Source organism: Rhododendron vialii, chromosome 9a (assembly GCF_030253575.1).
Source record: "Rhododendron vialii isolate Sample 1 chromosome 9a, ASM3025357v1".
NCBI classification, from domain to species: Eukaryota; Viridiplantae; Streptophyta; class Magnoliopsida; order Ericales; family Ericaceae; genus Rhododendron; species Rhododendron vialii.
This window is the reverse complement of record NC_080565.1, coordinates 12,016,140-12,042,164: the sequence shown is the minus strand read 5'-3', so window position 1 is coordinate 12,042,164 and position 26,025 is coordinate 12,016,140. Positions and strand designations below refer to the sequence as shown.

At 39.9% G+C, this 26,025-nt stretch overlaps 1 protein-coding gene and 1 long non-coding RNA gene across 2 annotated transcripts; both read right to left on the bottom strand.

Moving 5' to 3' along the window:
* Positions 1 to 267: 267 nt before the first annotated feature.
* Positions 268 to 2,545, bottom strand: LOC131301317 (DELLA protein GAI1-like). Its single transcript, XM_058327516.1, has one exon. The coding sequence runs from the start codon at positions 2,287 to 2,289 to the stop codon at positions 610 to 612; it is 1,680 nt and encodes a 559-aa protein (XP_058183499.1). The 5' UTR covers positions 2,290 to 2,545; the 3' UTR covers positions 268 to 609.
* Positions 2,546 to 5,445: 2,900 nt separating this feature from the next.
* Positions 5,446 to 7,419, bottom strand: LOC131301316 (uncharacterized). The gene is made up of 3 exons (XR_009191253.1): positions 6,683 to 7,419; positions 6,534 to 6,599; positions 5,446 to 6,434 (listed from the first exon to the last, which is right to left on the bottom strand). It is a non-coding gene; the product is annotated as an uncharacterized LOC131301316 (long non-coding RNA).
* Between the last annotated feature and the right edge of the window lie 18,606 nt (positions 7,420 to 26,025).

Sequence of the window (26,025 nt, the reverse complement as noted above, 5' to 3'; positions counted from 1 at the left end):
GATACTCATGAAATTTTTTTTTTTTTTTTTGACGGTACAAGATGTCCAGGCGAGCTCAAACAAACCTCAATTAATCCCCTCCCCTATCTGTACACATAAAACCTTCTTTACAAAGATAGAGAATGAGGAGAATCAATCAGAGTTGAAATAAGAGGCCCATCCATTTACGCTTTTCCAATGTGAACTCCATCCAATAATCAGCTTCACAAATAATAAAGCCAGTTGGTCCTCATATCACCACCACAATCACTAGGTTCAAATTCCCAATGAAGTACTAAAGTATTACCACTGTCCTTGTTATTAAGAGAAAAGCTAGCGGATCAAAAAAAAGAGAAAAGCTATACTACATAGTGCATAGTACATACATATACACATTGACCTCATGAAACTTAAAAAAAACACAAACATAATTCCACCCAATCATCAACAAAAAAGAAAATTATAATTGAAAGAAGAAACAGAGGTAAATGAGAGAGAGAGAGAGAGAGTGAGTATGTGTGTGTGGTGGGTCTCTCTCACTGGCGCCACACCATCTCAGCAGTGCATCCCACTATGGTTTCCATGAGTGAGTGGCACTGAGTCGACCCAACTCGGTGTGATTGAGTTGACTCAGAGTTCACTGAGTTTCCAAGCAGAAGTGGCAATGAGTGGGCGAGTGTGCCAGCCCAGCGTCAAACAACCGCCGCTCTCCTCCACTTTGTACCCATCCCCGCCGTTGAACAGCGCCAACAACATGCTCGCCTGCGTGAAAGCGATCGAGCCCAAACGAACCGGTTCAAATCCCGCCGACCCGAGCCGCGATCCCCACTGAGCCAACGTCTCGTGCCGCTCGACCCGGTCCACCCCTTCACACGCCACCACGTTGCAAATCTGCCGCCCCAAGTAAATCTCCGACATCACCTTATCCTGATTCGATCCCCCACCACCCTCCAACGAATCGAACAGGGTGGAGTAAAAATGCAACGACTCCGTGAACCGGTCCAAGAAAACGGGACCATTGTGGTTCGCTTCTTGCTCCACCACTGTCAAGATCTTTGGTTTCATCTCCTTCACCACCCTCAAAACGTTCTCCACCGCCCCCGGCCGAGCCAGCAACTGATGCAACTCGAAAACCGAATTCACCGCCACCGCTTCTTCCCCTTGTCTTAAATCAAGCATCGACGCGTCCAAATCGGCCAAACTATTCGCCACGAATCCCCTGAATTCGAACTCGACGTGCACAGTCTCGGCCAACTGAGCCAATTTCCAGCCCACTTCCTGTAGGTGGTCGGCGTTATCATGTGCCGGCGGCCCAATCCCGGTTAAGCGAAAAGAAGGCGGGCCGCCGGGTCGTAACGCCAAGGCTTGCATTAAGGCCGGCCATTGCATCCCCTGTTTCATACTGAAATCGATTACGTGGACTCGTTTTTCAGACGCGAATGCTTCGAGGATGGCTTGATTAGCAGTGAAGTGAGCGAATTTGAGGTAAGGGCAGGTCTCGTAGAAATGGGATTGGAGGAGGTCGGAGAAGGCGGAGCCGAGGGAGTAACTCGGAGGAGGAGGGTAAAGTCCGTAGATTCGACGGGAGAGGCCTTCAGCGAAGTAGGTGGCGACTTTCCTCATGGCCCCGCCAGATTGGGCGACGGCGAAGTACCCGATTTGCTTCACTAAAACCTCAGCGAGATTGAGGTTTTCCAGTTGGATGGCCTCCGCGCAGGCCATGAGGGTGTGGACGAGTCGGATCCCGTACTCTTGTGACGAGTCGTCGACTAGAATCACCGGTCGAGTTGACTCGGTCCTAATCGAAGACGTCGACGCGGTGGTTGAAGCGGGTTTGTGCCGTTTATAGTTCTGGTGTTGAATTTGGTGGGAGACGACGGCTTCACCTGGGATTGCTTTCAGATCGGAGGAATTACGAGATGATGAAATCTCGAATCGGTCGAAATTGGGAGTGATAATAGGGTTGTTGAGCTCGGTAACGAGGGATTGGAGCCAGGAGGACAGATCGGAGGGGTTGTAGTGAACTGAGTCAGAAGAATCGAGGTGATGAGTTAACCCGGTCCCTTCTTCCTGAGCCAGATGACCCATCATCATCACTTGCTCGAGTTGCTCCAGCTTCTGAGCAACTTGGGCCATGTCGGAGGCCTTCACCTTGTAACCCAACACGGCCAGGAGCTCGTCGTCTCCGGCGTCTTGTTCGGTTCCCTCCCACATCTTAATCTTGCCTTTCCCACTTGCCGCCCCATCGCTGGATGAAGTACTCCCGCCGCCGCAGAAATGTGAATGGTCGTTGTGGTAGTGGCGCTTCATTTTCTCCAGGCCGTACCAATTCTTAGGGTTAATTTGGGGGTGCAACGGAAGCAGAGGGTTCGCAGACCGAAGGAGAGTCTCAATGAGATTGGGTGAATTGTGCTAGGTTTTTTCACTAGTCTCAAGAGTTTTGGATGCAGCCAACAAGAGAGAGAGAGAGAGAGAGAGAGAGAGAGAACGTTGAACACTTATTTTTGAACCCTCTCAGGGTTCCGGAACGCATAAAAGTTTTGAGGTTAAATTCTACACGGCCCCTCCGTGTAGAATGAGATGAGCGGCAAATGGATTTATAACTGACTCGTCAACCTAATCCCCATTTAAAACTTAAAACTGTAGTTCCTTCCTCATGCTCACTCCCTTTTAGGATTCTGTAGAGCAAAAACTTAATTATGAGAGTTCTACAAATAAAAATTAATTATGACTCTTTAGGATAAAATGATTAAAAAAATAAGATATTCGCAACTGTTTAAAAAGATAAAAAATTTGGAATACTTAATTTTTTTCCTCGCAGCGGTTTAATCATGGTGAAAAAAATTAAATGTTTCAATTTTCAATCAGTTTGAACTGATACGAAGTTTTTATTTTATTTTTATCATTTTATCTTAAAGGGTCATAATTAAATTTTATCTTTACGGTTCTCATAATTAAATTTCTGCTCTATAGGGCCCTTAATAAAGAGTAGATACTTACTTATAAGAGCCTGAAGACAAAAATTAATTATGATCCTTTAGGACAAAATGATCAAAAAAATAAGATCTTCGTACTGGTTCAAACGGATTAAAAATTTGAACACTTAATTGTTTTGAGACTGCTTATTTACTATTAAAAAAATATGTTGAAAAAATTAAATACTCCAATTTTCAATCCATTTGAACCGGTGTCTAATTTTCTTTTTTTCAATCCTTTTATCCTAAAGATCATAATTTATTTTTGTCTCTAGTGTCTCATAATAAGTATCTATTCTTCATTTAGGACCCTGTAGGGTAGATACTGAATTATGAGAGATTAGAGACAAAATTTAATCATGACCTCTTTCGGATAAAATAATCAAAAAAAATAAGATTTTCGCAGTGATTTATACAGATTGAAAATTGGAACACTTAATTTTTTTAGACTAATATGGTGAAAAAAATAAATGTTCCAATTTTCAATCCGTTTAAACCGTTGTGAAGTTTTTATTTTTTTAATTATTTTATTCTAAATAATCATAATTAATTTTTATTTCTAAAACTTTCATTATCACATTTCAGTTCCATAGGATCTTAAAAAGGAGAGAGCATGAGCAAGTAACAGCTGTTTTAAATTTTAAATGGGCATTAGGTTGACGTGTTAGTTGTAAATCCATTTGCCGCTCATTTCATTCTACACGGAGGGGCCGTGTAGAATTTAACCTCAAAAGTTTTTATTTTTTTGATGGTAAGGCATGTTCCACAAAATGGTGGATAAGTAATTATTTTTTAAGAAAGTTATTTCAAGCTCAAAAATTATGTACTTATTGTGTAAATAATTTTTTTACCAATATAGATCTTATTTGATAGATCTCATTGAGATCTTTAATACGGTGTAAAAAATTGAAAAATTATTTTTCATTTACATTATTTTTTAGTTTGAAAATATAAAATAAGCTGCTTATTTGGGCATTGTGGAACAACCCTTCTTTTTTTTTTTTTGAGAAGTTCAAAAATAAGTACTATTTTTTAAGAAGGTTTCTGGAACGGGACCTCAAAATCTCACACGAGAGAAACTTATTCACAGTGGATTCGTAAATAAGTTTTCTGCGGATTCGTGTAATCGCAGCCATCCGTTTTCACAATCTTGGTTGAGATTTCTTTTCAATTAATTTTTATAAGATAAAATTATTTTTCAACCCAGACAATCCAAAAAACACTTTGCACGCATGCAATTGGGCTCCGTAAACCCATTTCACGGTATCTTCCGTAAAAAATACTTCTCTATACTCAATTATATTGGTTTAGCTTTTGTAATAGGGGTAGTAATATTTAAAAGAGTTTTTTTTTTGGAAACATCCCTCAAACTATCCACCATGTTTTTACTTAGGCCCCGTTCTAGAAACCTTCTTACAAAATAAGCAGTTTATTTTACATTTTCAAACTCAAAAATAATGTAAATGAAAAATAAATTTTCAAATTTTTTTGCATTATTTAGATCTTTTAAATAAGATCCGTATTGCATATTTTTAGATTTCAACAAGCCCAAAATTTTTTAGCTTGAAATTGCTTTCTTAAAAAATAAGGGCTTTTTTTTTGAGTTGCGGAACGAGCTCTTAGTCCTCAAACTATCAAAATGGTTTACTTTAGTCCTCCTACTATTGGCTTGCATTCTATGTTGTCCTTCTTGCCAACTTCTGTTAAGTTTCAAACGGAAAAAAACATGTGGCTAGCACATTCCACATCTCAAAGGGCAGAAATGCCATTCCACACCAATCCACCAATCTGGCACCAAACTCTAATCTGGGTTCCCTCCATTTTGCCTTAAATATATATACATACAATCAAGGAAAATACAGAGTACACCACCAGTGAACTTACCTTCATCCCTTGACCTCTATCCACCCCCTCCCCCCATGCCTTCCTCATCTTTCTCCTCTTCAAGGACTCTAAATGAGTACCCTATTTGCATGAAACAGATTGAAGACAATACAATACACTAAATTGCAGCAGGTTAAATTGCTATTAGATTCAGAAAAAATTCAGTAAGTTCAAATACAGATTCAATGCACAGAATAGACAAAATTGTAGCAGGTCCAACAAATTCTAAACTGCATCTAAACTGGAAAAGGAAAGTGCAGCAATCAAACTTATACCATGCCAAACCAAGCTGATTCAATACAAATTCATTGCATTAAAACTGAAGAACTACAGATTAACTAAAGAGCTGCAGATTGGATATAGATTCAGAGCATTCAAGACACAAAAGCAGGTCTAGGTCCAACATTCAATACAGATTCATCTATTGCATTTAGTTACAAAAGCACAGAATTACGTAACTGCCATTAGTTACCAAAAAACTGACCACATTATGGTTCTGCTATTAGTTACAAAAAAACGTATTCAAATGACTCAGATTTATTGCGCACTGTTGGTAACTTTTTCCCTTCCTCTTCCTTTTCCTCTTGCTCTTGCTCTTGCTCTTCCCCTTCCTCTTGTGTCGGTGTTGTGGACTGGAGTGGGGTTTGTAGATCCACTTGGGAGGGAATCCACAGGGGCTTTACCTGTCCTGGTGTTGTGGCCTTGTGTCCCACATCTTCTATAAGTCATTTTTACCCCAATTTTACCTAGCTTGTATTGGTTCTTTGGTGGTTCATCAGGTTCCCTTCTTCTTGCTTTTTTGGGCCTCCCAGGTTGCCTAGTGAACTCTGCAGGTTCAATTGGAGGCTTACCTAACTTCTCCCACATATCAGAACCATTCATAGGATGCATTATGTGGTTGTAAAAAGCCAGGAAACTATGCTTATGGTACAATGCACTCATATAATCCTCTAGTTGTCCACCTTCTCGAGCTATGACTGTTGCAGCATGCTCACACGAAATTCCAGTAAGGTCCCATCTTCTACAAGAGCAAGTTTGTGCTCATAGATTCACTGTGTACTAACCACCATGTATGGCTTTTGCTTCAAACTCTCGACCCCCACATGGTACTATGATAAAGTCACCATACTTCTTAATCATCTCTATCTTTATATGTATCTTAGGACCCAAGTCATCTACCCATTTAGTTGCAAATTCCCTCTTCTCCTCTAACCTATTCATGAAATATGTTCTAAGTTTTTCCAAAATAGCAAGTATAGGTTTGTCCCTAGCACACAATATGGCCTTGTAGAATGGTTCACAAAGATTGTTAAGTAAAATGTCACACTTGGGGGTGAGAATGAAGTGTGACCTAGACCAATGACAAGGGTTCCTATTTGGGTGAGACAACCAAGTAAATGCCCCTGGGTCTTCTTTCTTTAGTTCTTCCATCAAGAAGTTAAACTTACCCACATAATTTGCCGTAGCTAGATTCCACATCTTATCATGCAAGGCTTGTCCTGGGAATCCAGCATTTTTGAAGTTGTTGTGCAAGTGTCTGACATAATGCCTATGCTCAATTGATGGTAGCAACTCCTTAATTGCATTCTACAATCCCTATGCCAAGCAAAAGAAAGTTTGTTTATTCACTATTTATAACAACTTATAAAAAATGTGTGAAAAAACAAAAGACAATGACTTATTATAATAACGTACCTTCTGCTTATCTGAAATAATAGTCCAAGTTGGCTCATTCACTATTTGTATGTCACGAATCAAATGCTGCATAAATTAAGTCATAATTTGGAAGTTGATTTTTTACATCAAATGAAAGTTAGTAAATAGGCAAGAGATTCAAATTTAACTTACAAAAACCAAGTCCAAGTACTTGTGTTCTCTTGCTCCACAATTGCATATGCCACAGGAAAAATCTAATCATTTGCATCTATACCCACAGCTGTTAGTAGTTGACCAAGATTATGCCCCCCTTTCAAGTGAGTTCCATCCACTCCAACAATTGGTCTACAACCCTCTACAAATCCTTTTTTCAATGCTTCCCAACAAATATAGAACCTTTGGAATATGTTGGTAGCTATTCCATCTTGGTTTGGTTTCACGTGTACATAGATAGAAGTACCAGGATTGGTTCTTTTTATCTTATGGCAGTAATCCCACAATTTAGCATATTGGTCTTCAACTCTACCTTCAATTTTCCTCAATACCTTCTGCCTTGCCATATAACACTGACTTCGTGATATGTTACACATGAAATTTTCCTGAACCTTTTCCACGAGCTCTTTTGTCTTAATGCTAGGACTGATCCTGATATCATCAAAGTAAATCCTAGCCAACCAACTGCTATTCATCAACTTATTATCCCAAATCCTCCCACAATTATGGTTTGGGTTGTAAGCTACAACCTTTAGCGTTTTGTTACTTGTCGCCCTATTAGTCGCAGAAATTTCCCATGTACAATCAACTTTGCCCTCTTCCTCCTTATAAACCTTGCATTTAGCCCTCACCCTTGTGGTCTCATTTTTTAAGAATATAATTTCTCTCCTTTGCAGAATTGAATGCTGCCTAATAGCTCCAGCCAATTGGGCCCTATCTTCTCTCCCTTTCAGTGACCGAAAAACCTGTACTTTATTAGCTCTTTGCTCATCCTCCCATTCAGCTTCATTCAAACTAGAGAAACCATCATCTGAATCTAAAACATCTTCCTTATCCTCATACATCAGATCATCTTCAGAATCTCTCTCATCACCATTAATCATACTATTCTTACTTCCAGCCCATTCTGTGTTCATATCAACATTTTCTTCATACATCCTATCATCTTCATCACTTAAATCATAATCACTGTCATTAAAAATGTCATACTTTGCATCAGACTTTGAGTCACCATCCCCTTGCATCCCATCATCTGCCACATCTCCTAACCTTTCTATGGTATTTCCACTCTCTGGAAAGTTTCCACACTCCCAATCCCAATTAGCAACGTCCACATCTTTCCAAACCACTGGAGATCACAAGGAATATCTCTACTACATTATCCTTAATACGCCTAACCATATCCATTACATGGTTATCAGTTTGCATAATAATGAAACCTCCATCTTGGACTAAACTAGGGACATTGTAGTCGAAGTCTACTACATTAGTTAACCCATATTTTTTTGCAATTTCTTTCAAATCAAGAATTGAGACCCTATCCCTATCCTCATAACACTGTAGTTTATTTGGCCACCAACATAGCATTTTCTACCCCTTTCAACAGAGAAATTTCCCCCATGGTGGACCCTTATTGAAAAGAATTTAGGGTTTATATCTATAATACACTGACAAACAACCACAAAGCAATAAAATATTGTACTAAGGTGAAAAGGAAATATACAAAATGCATGAGGTGGGGGACTAGTAAGACCCGAAGTGGGGGACAACATACTAGAAAAAAAAAATCAGAAAATAGGACCACTTGTGTTATATTATCCGACAATGCATGGGAATGTGAAAAACCCCAACTTTCATGTTTAAAACCTAGCTTCTCTCCTCAATCAGAGCGCGCGTGCGCGCACACACACACACACACATATCATAAGCAAACTAAAATTAAACAAAACTCATCTAAATTTCAAAAACCCTAACTTTATCGCACACCATAACAGAAAACCCAACTGGAATTGCAAACTTACAATTTGGGGAATGCTCGTTTCCTTGCCTCAATCGATCGTCCATTGCACCCCTTAAGCCTTCATCGTCAGAAAATTATGGGTTTGTGTGTGCAAGAATCGTGTGGAGTGATGAGTCGTATAGATGCAGAGAGTATGAGAGAGAGAGTGTGTGATGAGGGTTTTGTGCGTGGAATCAGAGTATATAAGTAAGAGAGAGAGAGAGAGAGAGAGAGAGAGAGAGAGAATGATGGGGGGTTTTGTGCATGGAATGGCATTTTTGCCCTTTCAGTTATGGGGATTAGGGCATGTGCAGCCCACGTGAGCTTTTTTCCGTTTGGAACTTAACAAAAGTTGGCACAAAGGACAACATAGAATGCAAGCCAATAGTTGGAGGACTAAGTAAACCATTTTGATAGTTTGAGGACTAAGTGAAAACATGGTGGATAGTGTGAGGGATGTTTCCAAAAAAACCTCTATTTTAAAAATACCCTGCTATGGGTACATCACTTTTGCGTACAATACTTGTATACCATCTTGTGTGAGACCATTTCGAGGTCCTATACAAATGATCTGAGTTATTCAATTTGTTCATATTTTTTTTGAAGGACCCTCGTAAAAAATCAATTTAGTTGGATATCAGTAAGTGTTTAATCCATACGTTCTTTTTTTGGTCTCTAATCGTACAGACCAAAAAAATAATGTATGGATCAAACACTTACCAATATCTGATGGAACTGATTGTTTTACAAGGATCTTTCAAAAAATATTCTAAACAAAATGAAAAGCTCGAAATATTTGTGTGAGATCTCAAAATGGGTCCCACAGTGTTGTACACATAGCAATTTCATTAAAAAATTCATATAAGACTATGCTATAGACACTAAAATTTTATTTTTTTAAAACTTTATCCTCTTTAGTGTACTTTTTCCAACTTTAATTCATATATTTAAATTTTTTTGGTTACTCTTATTGAAACCAACGATTAATTTTTGGCATTTAACCCAAATCTAATAAAAATGGAATGTAAATTATCAAAAAAAAATGTATAAAAAACTAAATAATTTAGAATAAAAGCTAATATAGCTCGTGACTCGTGAGGGGGCGCAAACTCCATAGAACCAACATGCAAAAAGACAACAGAAAATTTCTAATACAACAGTTATTTATAACGTCCCTCTTTTAGGGGTGAACCTTACATATACGCAGTGGTGACTCTATGATTTTAGAAACGCAAGGTTATTCCTAAGTACAAATTCTCTTACCAATTATAAATATATATATAAAAAATCTATAGTAATGACAATTAATAATCTAGTTTGACAAAAACACATCCAAAGCTCAACAAGCATTTTCAAGTAATAAAAATAAAATATATCGAAAGATATGTACTAATTATCTTCTTCTTCTTTTTTCAGTTGCACCCAAAATAAAAACTTAAGAACTTCTTCAATTGCATACAATGGGGTTTCGTCAAGTGGTGCCCCAGCACCCTCAACGCCACACATTTTTCTGGAGTACATACACTTAACGGTGATCTGCACAGAAATGTGTAGTGTTTAGAAGTATTAAGGTAGCCAGTAGCAGTGCCCCAAGACCACCAAATAATTTTTCTACAAAAGGTGAGGTGGGTTTCATGTGGGAAAATAAAATTAATGGGGTGTGGTCATAATTATAATGGGGTGTTTTCTTAAGTTTTAACTTTTACAGAAGAGTGTGTGGATTTCAAGTGGAGAAATAATCTCGTGTGGTGTTGTCATGAAATTATAATGGTGTCAGTTATTAATTTACAAATATTCAATATATTAATAGTTAGTATATTTTTCTTCTGTGGGGTTGCCCGACCCTGTTTGTGCTAAATTAGCTCAATCTTCGGCAAAATGATTGTGTGCAGGAGTGCCAAAAAAAGAATAAAAATTATTCTTTTATAAAAATTATTCTTTTTAGATTAACTCAAAAAAAACTAACTTAATCAAGCAATTGTGATTATCCATTCGATTACCTCAACGAAGATGATTTTTCTATAAGGTATCAACCTAACTAAATCGACACTCTTCAAACAGAGAAATCAAAAAAGATAACTGGATATAAGCAAGCTTGAATTTAATCAAAAGCAAGCTTATATATGATAACTGATAAGCACCCGAGAATGTAATGTAGGGTGCGCTAGTGTTTAGTTTTAATTTAATTTAATTTAATTACTAATTGGTTATTGTTAATGTTGTTTGCTTGTAGAATGTTCTAGTTCTGTTTTATAGGTAAATCGCCAAACAGGGGAGTTTTTGAGGCGTAAGGCATGTCATTGCCCGAGCAGAAGTTGATTTGCCCGAGCAGAAGTTGGTTTGCTCGAGCAAGAAATAGATTTGCCCGAGCAAGAGGCAGCTGGCCAAGGCAGAGGATGATGGCCAAGCATCGAGCTAACCATCTCGGCATCGATGTCAAGGCAAAAGTTCCATCGATGCCGAGACCCTTAGTGGTCCAGTCCCCTAACTAGCTCGGCATCGATGTCAAGTCTTACAGTCCATCGATGCCGAGCCCCTTAGTGAAGCACTCTAAGGCCGTTGCCATCGATGCCGAAGGACTTAAGGGCGAATTTCCAGAGCATCTGGGAATATTCTAGGCGCGGACCCCCGGAGTATAAAAGCTTATGTCATTGTTTTGTAAAAACAAGTAGATAGATTCAAGTAGTACATTTTTCTAGATCTAGATTAGATTTCTTTGCAATTCAAATTGTTCTTGAGTGTTCTTCATTTTTAGTTTTAAATATTTCAATTTCTGCCTTTAGTTGTTAGTTTTTGACATTGTCTCTTTAATTAAAGTTGTTTATTTTCTCCCGATCTATCATAATCTCTAGTTTATTTCAAGTCTTGTTATTTCATTATGTTAAGTAGATTTTCACTTGCTCCTATCTCTCTAGATATGGGTGAGTAGTTTCCAAGGTTAGGTCATAGGATGATTAGCATCACATGGCTCAGGTGAAAATTGCATTTTGCACCCAATAAAGCTTTAAACTTTGATTTGAAAATTGATGTGGGGTTCGGGTTTGTTTGACAAATTACCGAGGTGTTAACCTCTTTGATCATGTGTAGGTGGGAGTATCGCCTACCCACCACACATGATGCTTAGAGCTCTGTCGCTCGAGGTATTTGCCAAATGAATTCTAAAGCTAGCTTGATTCTCAAATCATTTTATCTTCCGATTTGAGAACTATAATCAAGTATCTTAAATTGTGTAATTGGGTGAAGAGTGTGATTTAGCTCGAGTCTTGGGTGTTAATGATTCCTAGACCTAGCCTATCTTTTCTCTAGTTAATTCATTTTTAATTTAGCCTTTTATTTCCATCGTTTAAAGTAAAACAAAGTTGGCTGTCTTAAAGCCGAAAGCCTCTTACTTGCATCTACAAATCCGATCAAGCCATATAATTATTCCCTTGGGTACGATCCCGGATTTCCGGTTTATTATGCTTCAATCGACGTGTTAAACCCTACGCTTGGGGTATTATTCCACATTATATTGGAGAACGAAGCATTTTTGGCGCTGTTGCCGGGGATTTCTTATTATGGCTTTCTTGGAGGTTCGACAAACCACTGTAAGTATCCCGCTTTCGTTAAGTAGTAGTAGTAGTAGTAGTAGTAGTAGTTTAGTCGTTTATGTGTTAGTAGTTCGTATTTAGTTTGGTGGATACCTCTAATCTAGTTTTGCTAAACTTGAGGTGTAACAAAGCCAGGCTAAATATTGAGTTTGTTCTTAGTTAGTGTAGCATAGTTAATTTAGTTAGTTAGTTTAAATTTGATTGCATTGCTTAGCCGAGGTGATGGCATAACCCCTCGCATATTTTGTTTGTTGAGTTGAGGTGGCGGGATGGCCCCTTCTGTTTGGTAGTTTGTTGGTAGTTAGTTAGTATTTGTTTTGTGTATGCGTGTTTACCGAAGCCCAATTTCAAATCGGCTTCATCGTTCTTCTTCACCGCCAAGAATCCGTAGCATTGCCAGGGCGTATCCTGCCCACTCTCCGCCTCGCAAATTAAATCGCAATTGCAAAGGCCCAATGGTCGAAGAAGTTCCAGTTCGTACTCTGCGTGATTATCTGAATCCAGAATGGGCTCCTCAAGTATCTCCTATCGTTATTCCAACTTCGATTGCTGGGAATACATTTGAATTCAAAGCTGAGTATCTTCGGATAATTCCAGAATTTCGGTGGCGAGAATTGGAGGATCCTTATTTGCATATCAGGGAGTTTGAGAATATTCTACACTCTTTTGTTACAGTCCCGAGGCAACTTGACCAAGCTTGTTTGAAATTGTTCCCATTCACTCTCAAAGATAAGGCGAAACAATGGTTCAATTCTTTGAAGCCTTAATCTTTGCGCAACTGGGGAGAAGTTCAGGATTCTTTCACCACCAAGTTCTTTCCAGCAAGCAGGACGAAGTTACTTATCGATCAGATTCAATGTTTCAAGCAAAGGGATGGAGAGACTTACCACAAGTATTGGGAGCGCTACAAAGACTTGCTTATGTCGGTTCCTCATCACAACCTTCCATTGTATCTCAGAGTCAACTATTTCTACACAGGGTGTTCTTAAGAGAGTAAACAGCTTCTGGATACTATGGGTGGAGGTGATTTTATGGGAAAGACACAGGAGGATGCTTGGGATTACTATGAGTCACTAGCTAAGAAGACCCAGTCTTGGCAATTTGCAGATTTAGGAGATAGAGCAATGTTCAATCAAGGTCCTACAGGTTCAGGAAAATTCTCTATTGCGGGGCATACAGCTTTTGAAACTCGTTTGGAGGAGATTGCTCGGAAACTTGACAAGTTGGAATTAAAAAGTGGTCAATCTCAAGAAGTGAAAGCAGTACGCCAAGTGGAAGAAGTATGTGTTATTTGTGAGATTGTAGGCCATTCTACCGAGGCTTGTCCAAACATTCCTGCTTTGAAGAATGTGATTAATGGAATTGCTCCAGAAGAAGTACAAGCTGTCCAACGTTTTGACCCTTATTCTCAATCGTATAATCCGAGGACAAGGCAACATCCGGCTTTCCGTTGGAATCAACCTGTTGAAGGGAATTCTTCCCAAGCTCCACCGCAAGCTCCTCAATTACTTTGGAAGCAACCTCAGAATGCTTTCTGTTTTCCTCAAGCTCAAGGTCCGCCTGGTTTTGCTCCTTCTGCTCCATTCCCACATGCAAACCAATTTCAACAACAACCTGCCCAGTTCCACCAACAACCACCAAAGCGTTCTTGGGAAGATCAATTCAGTACTTTCTTGCAAGGTCAAACTGCTATCAATGAGCAACAAACTCAGATGATGAATGACATCAGAAATCAGTTGGGCAAGTTGACAACTACGGTGGGTTTGTTACAACAAGAAAAAGGGAAGTTTCCTACTCAACCTCAACCTAATCCGCAACCGAATTCTAATCCGACTTCTCAAGATCTTCACTTTGCTAGCTCTTCGGTGACTTTCCCCGAGCAAGCAAAGGCTATTATTTCTCTTCGGAGTGGAAAGACAGTTGACAATCAAGTGGTGATGCCTCTGGAACCATCTTATTTGCCTCCTCCTATCGATCGTTCAATTCCAACATCAACTCTTGGGGAATCTCCCAAGGAAGCAAGCAAGGAGACTCTTGAAGAAGAAGAAAAGGATAACGGGAAAGCAAAAGAAAGTGTATTGGACCCTCGAGTTATTCCAACACCGGCTCCGTTTCCTAATCGTTTGAAGGCTTTGGCGAAACCAAATTTGAATGCGGAGTTGCATGAGTTATTCAATCAAGTGAAGATCAACATTCCTCTTATGGATGCAATTAAGCAAATTCCGTCATATGCCAAGTTTCTTAAGGATTTGTGTACTCGGAAGCGCAAGCTTAATGTTCAAAAGAAGATATTCCTTACTGAGCAAGTGAGTTCTATCATTCAAACGAATATCGCGCCTAAGTACAAGGATTCGGGGAGCCCTACTATTGCTGTCACAATTGGAGGGAAACGTATCGAACAAGCTTTGCTCGATCTTGGTGCTAGCGTTAATCTACTTTCGTACTCTGTTTATCAAGAGCTTGGTTTGGGGGAGATGAAGCCTACTCGTGTCACACTCCAATTAGCCAATCGAAGTGTTCGTGTACCAAGGGGAGTAGTGGAAGATGTTCTAGTCCAAGTTGATCAGTTTGTCTATCCGGTGGATTTTGTGATTCTCGATACAAATCCGACCGACTCTTCTGCTGCTTCTACTCCAGTGATTCTTGGAAGACCCTTCTTAGCCATGGCGGATGCAGTTATCAACTATCGAAATGGACTTCTCAATATGACCTTCGGTAACATGAAGATGGAGGTCAATGTTTTTAATGTGGGTAGTCAAATGGGAGATGACGAGAACGTGAATGAAGTGAGCCTTATCGATACTCTTGTAGAAGAACACGTGGATGAGTTGCTTTTTAGTGATCCTTTGGAAGTTGTTCTTACAGCCGAAGAGGTCGAATTTCTTGAGTCTTCTGAAGTGAGTTATTTGTGTTCATTGCTTGGTGAGGAAGATGAAGCTTGTGCTAAAAATTCTTGGACTCCAAAGTTTGAAGAGTTTGAGGAGCTACCACCAATTGAGAAGAAGGTTCTCCCATCTAGTGTTGAGCCACCGAAATTGGAGTTGAAGCCCCTACCTAACACTTTGAAGTACGTTTTTCTGGGAGACAATGAGACTTATCCTGTGGTTATTTCCTCCTCTCTTGGGAATCTCCAAGAGATGAAGTTGATCAATTCACTAAGGCGACACATGAAGGCTATAGGATGGACAATTGCTGATATCAAAGGAATCGATGCTACTCTTTGCTCTCACCATATTGCTTTGGAGGATAATGTCAAGCCATCTCGCCAACCTCAACGCCGTTTAAACCCGATTATGAAGGATGTAGTTCGTGCTGAAGTTTTGAAGCTTTTGGATGTGGGAATCATTTAGTAAATGGGTGAGCCCGATTCAAGTTGTACCAAAGAAATTCGGAGTTACAGTTGTAAGAAATGAGGAGAATGAGCTTGTACCTACTCGTGTTCAGACTGGATGGAGAGTTTGTATTGACTATCGTAAACTCAACGCAAGTACCAGAAAGGATCACTTTCCCTTACCATTCATTGATCAGATCTTGGAGAGGATAGCCGGCCATGCATTCTATTGTTTCTTAGACGGTTATTCCGGTTACAATCAAATTGAAGTTGCTCTAGAGGATCAAGAGAAAACGACATTCACTTGCCCCTTCGGAATGCTCGCTTATCGTCGTATGCCTTTCGGTTTGTGCAATGCTCCGGGGACTTTTTCACGATGCATGATGGGGATTTTTAGTGATATGGTTGAAAAGATAGTAGAGGTTTTTATGGATGATTTCTCTGTTTTTGGTGATTCATTTGATTCATGCTTGGCCAATTTGGAGAAAGTTTTAACGAGGTGTGAAGAGAAAAATTTGGTTCTGAATTGGGAAAAGTGTCATTTCATGGTCACTCAAGGGATTGTCTTGGGGCATATTATATCGTCGGATGGTATCGCGGTGGATAAGGCCAAGATCGATCTTATTTCCAATCTCCCGACTCCAAAATGTGTGAAGGATATTCGTTCATTTCTTGGGCATGTCGGATTCTATCGTCGGTTCATCAAAGATTTTAGTGCCATCTCTCGACCCCTGTGCCATCTTCTTGTCAAAGACGTTCCATTTGAATGGACCCCCGCGTGTGAGCAAGCTTTTGTAAAGTTAAAGGCTAGTCTCACTTCTCCTCCTATTGTGCAACCACCGGATTAGAGTCTCCCGTTCAAGCTTATGTGTGATGCAAATGACTATGCTGTAGGTGCTGTTTTAGGGCAAAGGAAGGACAAGCATCCATATGTTATCCATTATGCAAGCAAGACTTTGAATGACGCTCAAGTGAATTACACTACCACGGAGAAAGAGTTGCTTGCGGTAGTGTTTGCTCTTGATAAATTCCGGTCTTATCTTATTGGTGGCACCCCCATTGTTGTGTATACGGACCATTCTGCTCTTAAGTACCTACTTACCAAGCAAGATGCCAAAGCTCGTCTGATACGATGGATTTTACTTCTTCAAGAGTTCAATTTGACTATCAAGGACAAAAAGGGTGTCGAGAATGTGGTAACTGATCATTTATCCAGGTTACAGTTCGAGGATCCTACTCCAAGCTTACCTATTGTGGACACGTTTCCGGATGAACAATTGTTTGCTGTTTCGAGTACCCCATGGTTTGCGGATATAGTGAATTATTTGGCTATGGGACTCTTACTGCCACATTGGTCTCCTCAAGAACGTCGTCGGTTCCTTCATGAAGTACGAATGTTCTCTTATGATGACCCTTATCTCTTCAAGTATTGTCAAGATCAAATAGTGCGCCGTTGTGTCCCAGATTCAAATCAACGAAGGATTCTTGAGTTTTGTCACTCAGAAGCTTGTGGAGGCCACTTCTCTTCTAAGAAGACTTCTACCAAGGTGCTACAATGTGGATTTTATTGGCCAACCTTACATAAGGATGCTCATCACTTCTGTGTAGCTTGTGAACGTTGTCAAAAGCTTGGGAGTGTGTCTCGGAGGGACGAAATGCCATTGACTAACATTATGGTGGTTGAGATCTTTGACTGCTGGGGCATAGACTTCATGGGACCTTTTCCCGTTTCTTTCGGCAATTTGTACATTTTATTGGCGGTCGATTATGTTTCAAAATGGGTATAAGCCATCGCAACACGGACCAATGACGCCAAGGTAGTGGTGGAGTTTCTCAAGGACAACATTCTTTCACGTTTTGGGATGCCGAGAGCAATCATAAGCGACCAAGGAACTCACTTTTGCAATCGTGTTTTTGGGGCATTAATGAAGAAGTATGGAATCACTCACAAGGTCTCCACTGCTTATCATCCTCAGACAAATGGGCAAGCTGAGTTGGCAAATAGGGAAATCAAGCACATTTTGGAGAAGATGGTGAATCCGAACCGGAAAGATTGGAGTCTTCGTTTGACCGATGCACTTTGGGCTTATCGTACAGCATACAAGACCATTTTGGGAGCTTCGCCGTATCGTTTGGTTTTTGGAAAAGCATGCCATCTTCCGGTAGAGCTCGAGCACAAAGCATATTGGGCAATCAAGACACTTAATTATCGTTTACCGACTGCCGGAGCACATAGAAAGCTCCAACTCAATGAGCTTGAAGAAATTCGAAGAGATGCTTATGACAACACTGCCATTTACAAAGCAAAAGTCAAGGCCTTCCATGACAAGCGAATTCACCGGAAAGAGTTTGAGGTTGGACAAAGGGTACTCCTATACAACTCTAAGCTTCATTTGTTTCCCGATAAATTACGTTCCCGTTGGGCTGGCCCTTATGTTGTTGAACATGTTTATCCTCATGGTGCTGTTGATGTTTTGAATCCAATTAATGGTAAATCTTTTAAAGTTAATGGCCAAAAGCTTAAACTGTTTCTTGGTACTTTAGAGGTTGGAGAGCCGGATGAGGAGTTAATCGATATAGTTTACACGATTGATTAGTTTGATACTTAAAATTGCACGGGGAGCGAAAGCGTAACCGCTGAACTTAACTGTTTGTCGGATTCGGCCCCCGGGTAGGGGGTACCCTCCATTGACTTAGGTATATGTAGCTTCGCACGCCGCTACTAAAAGAAGGATCGTGTGCCCAGCTCCGGTTCGAAGGGCAAATATTTAATATCAGTGACATAGGGCTTTAATTAGCTTTTCTAATAGGAGTAATTCACAGTAAACCACTCACGTCTCCCAGATTAGCCCCAACGGGGGCGGTATAGATCCTTAGGTTAGGCCTTGATACTCCCGTGCTTGCGCACTTGGCTCTATCTTGTTGCTTGCCTGGTTACGATCTTAGGGGACGCTGGACTTCATTGTTTGGCGGAGTCTAGCTGTGACTTTGGCGCTCCGAGTTCTGATATTAAATTTGTATATAATGTGCATATTTGTTCTTTCTTTCTTTTTTGCTTTGTTTCTCTTTCAGTTTAGTTATGCATGTTTTGTTTTGTTGTGTTTTGTTTGTTTTGTTCTTTGTTTGCATCGAATAAAATCTTAGAGATACATCACTTGCAAAAGATTTCACCAATGTGTTAGTGTAAAAAGGGCTTTCATTAGTTCTTCTTGGTAATAGTTTATCGTTAATGATCCATGCTCTCCGCGATTGCCCCTAATCGGAGGCAACTTAGGTCTGTGAGTGAGGTTTGATGTTGCCTAGAGTGCACGCTAGGTTGTATTGCATCTTGCTTTGTTTTGATCCTAGGGGACACTGGACTTCATTATTTGGCGAGGTCAAGCGATAAATTTTATTACGGGCGCTAGCATAACAAATGTTCAACGGTCTAGTATAGCCACGCATTTCTTACCCCACCGGTAGGGAATGGGAAGAAAAGTATGACTCGTGTGATCGCGTGATGATCGGGTGGTGCATTTCATTATGTTTTGCATGTTTTCATTTGCTCTTTGCATTGTTTTTATGTTTTGTCTTTTAGTTTTTGTTTTGTTGGAAGCCGGATAACACGGGCCGGTGGTTCTAATGTCATTTGTTTTGTGGAAAGCCGTCCTCTTAAGTCTTCTGCAGGGTTTATGTGCTACCACACCAGCCTTGGTGGTTTGGGTCTAAAGCCGGAGTGAGTGAGGCGTTCAGGAGCCCTAAGCATGGGTGCGGCGAAGCGCCGCGGTTTTTAGTCCGATAAAGCTTTGGATATGGCCCTGTGTGACTAGCTGTGGTTCCGAGTTGGTAGAACCGAAGGAGTAAACCCTGGAAGCATCTAATCTGGCTGGAGCAAAACAATGACATGAAATCCTCCAACTTGGTCGAGGTATTTAGGGGTTGACATTCCCCTTGGACGGTACATTCGCACACTCTTTCTCTCTTCATCTTGTTCTTACTGCTATGAGGGCATAGCATCGCTTTAAGTTGGGGGGAGGGGTTAGCTTATGTGCTATTTGGTTGATTTTTGTGATTTTTGTGAAAAAATTGAAAATTTCAAAAACATTTGAAAATTGAAAAAACCAAAAACATGAGAAAATTGAAATTTTCAAAAAATAAATAAAAGGTTTTTACTTGCAATCCTTCCTTTTGTCATAGTTTTTAGTTTTGTTCATGACTTGTTGCATGCTCAATCGTTGTTAGTTAGCAAGAATTCATAACAATCCTAAGAATTTTGTGCTTCTTAATTTGCATGCTTAGTTGAAAATTGAATGATTTAAGTGTTGAGTAAGTTTTTGAGCAAGTTTTGGCCCATATCCCCACCATTCAATAAAAATGCTTGTAGTTAGGTGAATAATCGCATGTCCATGCCTAGTTGTGTTTAAACGTCGATTTTCAATCATTTTGGAATCCAAGGCGCACTTAGGAAAGGATACAAGGCATTCTTTGCATGATTATACCACAAACGTGTCACCTAATCCTATTTTGCATCCTGTTCTCTTTCCATTCTTTGCTTAGCCTAGGTGACCGGTTGTTTGGAGGGTTGTTTGGTTGAGTTTTCATTACTAAGAGGTGTTTTGGAGGTGTTGAGGGAATTGTTGGAAGTTCTGGGGACCAAATTGAAGAAAAGGCAGAATTTTTGAGTTAAGGCAATCGGCATCGATGGATTAAAACTCTTTACATCGATGCCGAAGTGGATATCTTCCTGGGGAGCTAAGGGCAGCGGCATCGATGGAGGAAATTAGCTTACATCGCTGCCGAGGGTGTTATTCTTCTGGGCCGTTAATAGAAACGGCATCGATGGGATAAAACTTGTTACATCGATGCTGAAGGTGTTTCAGCAACAGATCAGTGCTAGGCTCATCAGAAACCCAGCAAAGTACCACTCCAACTTCTGAACCCGATTCCTCTCCTCTCTTCACCTCCGTTTTCTCCAAAAACCCTAGCCCCAAACCTTCAATCCATCACCAAATTTTCCACCTTTACCCATAAAATACCCTAATCCTCCATCTTCATCAACAAAACTCCAAATTTTTTCACCAATTTTGGGTTTCCAAGCAAAAACAAGGTAAACCCACTTTTTTTTTTCTCTTTAAATCCGAATCTTTCCTTATTTTTTCCACAAAAACCCTTGTTTCTTCCTATTTTCTACTCATATACACAACCCCCACCATAAATCCTACCCTACATTCCATTTTCTCGCCAAAAATAAAAAAACCCTAAAAAACCCTAGCCAAAAATCCGAAAATATAAAAAAATAAAACCCTAGCCTTTTTCAACCTACAATTCTGAGAATAAAACAGACCGCACACCGTGCTCCACCTTCTCAATCAGAAATTGAAGAGGAAGATGATTTCATGGCTGAAAGTGAGGAAGAAAATCAGCCCGCGGAGGCTTCGGGATCAAGGAGTAAGCGGAGGAGACGGACTCTGGGTCAAATTGTAACAGATAAAAGGAGGGTTTGGGAAGATAGTTTTACAAGCAGAAAGTTCAAAAACGAGAGGCTTGTGGATGCTACGGCATTGGCTGATGATCACACGGGGCTTCGGTACATCATGAGAAAAGGTTTGAATTTCTGGACTGAGCCGTTATTGGGTTATAATAAGAATGTTGTTATTGAGTTTTATAAGTTCATGATTATTCCTGAGGGTGATTGGGAAAGTGACCCGGCTGTTGGAATTTTTTCGAAAGTAGGGGGAATAGATATTATGATTACTCCTAATGATATTGCTGCATATCTGAAAATTCAAAGGCCCTCTCCTAAATCTGTGAATTACCCTAGAAAGGATGAGTTGATTGATTTGCAAGTAGTAAATGAGACTTTGTATTATGATCCCACTTTGGCTTCACTGCCCCATGTGCCTGGAAATTTCAAAGGCAGCTTTAGATTCCTGAACAAAGTGATACATTATAATCTTTATCCCCGAGGTTCAGAGAGTAGACCAACCAAGAAAAGGGGAGAAATTCTGTTTGCATTTACAGCTAATGATTTGATAGTTAATTGGGCTATGTTCATCTTTACTCAGCTGCGTGATTTTAGGGCCAATACTTAGATTACTGCCAATATGCCATTCCATTGTATGATTACTAGCTTGTGTAAGGAGAAAGGAGTTAGGGGGGCAGCTTATGAGCAATTGGAAGAACTCTCTCCGGGACCCATATATGACACTTTTGATGTAAAGAACTCATCTCAGATTCACACTGCTAAGGGTAAACAGGCGAGAAAGGGGGATTATTTGACTTCAATGCCATCAAGGAAAGAAAAACAGGGGTCTTGGCTCAAGAAACTGTTCTATCAAGGGGTGTCAATAATTAACTCTCAAAGAAAGGAGAAGGCTAAAAACAGAAAGATGATGAGGGAACAGGAAGCACAGAGGAGAGAGATAGCCTGGCAGACATCGATTCCGGAGCAGCAGCATGGGGTGAAGTATGTCCCCGAGCCGGTTGATGAGGGAGAAGTGAGTGATGACTTTGCAGGGTATGAGAGTGAGGAGTTGGCGGATTGAGAGGATGACTTGATGAGGTGGTGACGTGGTGATAATTTGATAGAGAGTCGGTGGCTCTAGAAATTCCCCTTACTTGGTCGGGGTCTTGGTTGGTTGACATGCCAACTATCCTATCCTTTTATTTTGTTTTGTTGCATTTTCATTTCGTAGTATAACTCTGCACATTGTTAGTTCGCAGTTGGTTTATTGGTTTGGCCGGTTTGGCCTTGACTTGGTTCATTTCTTATGTTGGTGGCGGTCACTCGGGTAGTTAACCAAGCTAGTAATAGACCGTCGCCCATTTTTGCTAACTCGTTCTTTGTAACCAAGGTCATTACAAGCTGAAAAAGACCTTAGTTGATCTTTTGTGCGCATGGATTCCCTTTTGATTGACTGTCTGATAGTTGCATAACTAGTTAATGGCATGCTTTCCTTTCGTTATCCAAATATCATCTGCTAGTTTTCAATTCTGTTGAATAAGTGCTTTCGTTGTTTGAGGCATAGTATTTCTTGTTCACTGTTGCCTGTTTGTCAAGCACTGATTCGGTGGATATGGTTTAGTCTGAATTCGTAGGTTTTGTGTCCCGTATCCTCCCATTGTTCAAGGACACAAACCCTTTTAGCTTGCTCTTTAACTTGCTTGATACTTAGCCTGTTTAATTGAAAGCTGAAAATGTGAGTTGTGGAAATGAAATAAAAAGCTGGATTGTTGAACTCTTGCTACGTTACAGAATTGAGCATGTTCTAAGTTGTGAATTCGGAAGGATTGCATAGTTGCTAATGTTCTAATTTTCTACATTTCGTTCGCTAGGGACTAGAAAACCTTAAGTTGGGGGGTGTGATAAGCACCCGAGAATGTAATGTAGGGTGCGCTAGTGTTTAGTTTTAATTTAATTTAATTACTAATTAGTTATTGTTAACGTTGTTTGCTTGTAGAATGTTCTAGTTCTGTTTTATAGGTAAATCGCCAAACAGGGGAGTTTTCGAGGCGTAAGGCATGTCATTGCCCGAGCAGAAGTTGATTTGCCCGAGCAGAAGTTGGTTTGCCCGAGCAAGAAGTAGATTTGCCCAAGCAAGAGGATGACGGCCAAGCATCGAGCTAACCATCTCGGCATCGATGTCAAGGCAAAAGTTCCATCGATGCCGAGACCCTTAATGGTCCAGTCCCCTAACCAGCTTGGCATCGATGTCAAGTCTTACAGTCCATCGATGCCGAGCCCCTTAGTGAAGCACTCTAAGGCCGTTGCCATCGATGCCGAAGGACTTAAGGGCAAATTTCCAGAGCATCTGAGGAATATTCCAGGCGCGGACCCTCGGAGTATAAAAGCTTATGTCATTGTTTTGTAAAAACAAGTAGATAGATTCAAGTAGTACATTTTTCTAGATCTATATTAGATTTCTTTGCAATTCAAATTGTCCTTGAGTGTTCTTCATTTTCAGTTTTAAATATTTCAATTTCTGCCTTTAGTTGTTAGTTTTTGATATTGTCTCTTTAATTAAAGTTGTTTATTTTCTCCCGATCTATCATAATCTCTAGTTTATTTCAAGTCTTGTTATTTCATTATGTTAAGTAGATTTTCACTTGCTCCTATCTCTCTAGATATGGGTGAGTAGTTTCCAAGGTTAGGTCATGGGATGACTAGCATCTCATGGCTTGGGCGAAAATTGCATTTTGCACCCAATAAAGCTTTAAACTTTGATTTGAAAATTGATGTGGGGTTCAGGTTTGTTTGACAAATTACCGAGGTGTTAACCTCTTTGATCATGTGTAGGTGGGAGTATCACCTACCCACCACACATGATGCTTAGAGCTCTGTCGCTCAAGGTATTTGCCAAATGAATTCTAGAGCTAGCTTGATTCTCAAATCATTTTATCTTCCGATTTGAGAACTATAATCAAGTATCTTAAATTGTATAATTGGGTGAAGAGTGTGATTTAGCTCGAGTCTTGGGTGTTAATGATTCCTAGACCTAGCCTATCTTTTCTCTAGTTAATTCATTTTTAATTTTTAATTTAGCCTTTTATTTCCATCGTTTAAAGTAAAACAAAGTTGGTTGTCTTAAAGCCGAAAGCCTCTTACTTGCATCTACAAATCCGATCAAGCCATATAATTATTCCCTTGGGTACGATCCCGGATTTCCGGTTTATTATGCTTCAATCGACGTGTTAAACCATATGCTTGGGGTATTATTCCACATTATATTGGAGAACGAAGCAATTACTCTTAAGATTTCAACAAGAACAAGATAGAAATATAAGCTCGCTTGAATCTTATCAAAAGCAAGTTTATAAGCCATTGCTCTTTAGCAAGAACAAGACAAAATAATGTAAGATAACTTGAATTTAATAAAAAAGCAGGCTTTCATTCAAATAAGTCTTCAAACTTGTAAAATATTAAGCTATAACTACATGAACTACTTCAAACTAATTCTTAAGTCCTAAACTACTTTAGATCTCTAAACAACCATTTTTTTGTATGGGATGTCAGATGATGATTTTGTTGGGGGCTCTTCTTCCTTTTCTTCTTTATTTATAGATAAAGGGCATGTCCTTAATTCTTCTTTCTCCACGTTTTCCTTAAATGTCTGAGTCTTCATTCAAATTTGATTTGAAATGCCATAATTCCCTCCAAGAACGGTTGTAACTGCCTTCGAACTGCTGTTGACTTGGTCTCTTCAGAGAACTCTTCTGCTTCCCACGTTTGTTGTTATAGATTGTGGCTAAACATGTTGATAATGGGCTCCCTATTCTTGTACAACATGGGTTAGTGCTTCAAAATGGGTTACTCAGATGGATACGATTAAACATAAATGATTCTCTTTATAAAACAAGTCCTTAATGACACCGTTTGATGGTTTAAAGAGTTAATCAACGGTTAAGCTTAATAATCCTCTTGACATCTGCTACTTTGCAATCAAACGTAGTCATTTCCAATCTAAATGATACCATATAGTATTAAAATAATATCATAATTAAGCTCGTCGATCTCACGTATCTTAGGCGTAATTATAACGTAATTTGATTGGTCCACACACTGTTTGGTGCCACGTTTAATTTTCTTAGTGGGTGGTATATTTTTGGATGTAAACAGACCCCACTCCTAGAACTGTCAAACTTTTATGATCTCCTGGGTGCTCATAGAGTTTTTTTGTTGTTTTTTTGCAAATTTACACTCATATTACTTGTTGAGTTTTCTCCAATATTAATTCCAATTGTTCGATTTAGGTTCACCTCATATGCTTCTTATTGCTCCATTACATATGGCATGTGTTAAATTCAAGTTCTGCTTTGTGTCTTAGTTTTGGGTTTTGTGATCTGTTGGTTGATTTTGATCCTTTTATTTAGGGCTATTGTATTTGTTTGCCGATACAAGAAGGTATAATCACTCTCTTTTTTCTTAGGTGTTTAGGTTATATATAACATGCTTCTTACCTCTTGTTCCACTTGCAAATTTAATGCTCACTTCTTAGAAACCAAAAATATTGGTAGTATCATGCAATTGAGGGATGATGCTCTCCAGTGGTGTGTGCAATACCGTGCTGCGCATCTTTGAGCCATCGAATCGTGCATCGGACGGCTCGGATCTCATCTCGGCAATGAATGGCTCTCGATCATTGGTTGCTGAGATGAGATCCAAGCAGTCATATGCACTATCTGACGGCTTGGAGGTGCGCAGCATGGGGTTGTGCACCTCACTGCACAACACCAACCCGAAGTTCAGTATCATGTGCCTTAGTGCATTGACTTGTAACATATGAGAGTTGGTGTGGCGCTTAATTGTTTAGAGGTGTGTAGTGCAATTTGACCTTTAAATACCCAAATTGAAGCCAGGAGAACCAAAAATTCCCTTTTCTCTTCTTTTTCTTTTTCCTAGTGCTATGTCTTCTCACCCTCTCTCATTCTCGGAATGGGAGGGGTTGTAGTGCACCCACTGCACTACACCATGTAGTGTGGCCAATCTGGCCGGCTATCTCGGCATGGATGGCTCGGATTTAATCCGAACTCCTGCAAATCCTAGCCATCCATTGTTCAGATAAAAATTTGAGCCGTACATTGCTGAGATGGACGGCCGGATTGGCCGCACTACACGTGTAGTGCGGAGGGTGCACTACA

What these genes read in the sequence shown, in the direction of transcription:
- LOC131301317 (XM_058327516.1), bottom strand. Translation starts at nt 2,289, where the DNA reads ATGAAGCGCCACTACCACAACGACCATTCACATTTCTGCGGCGGCGGG.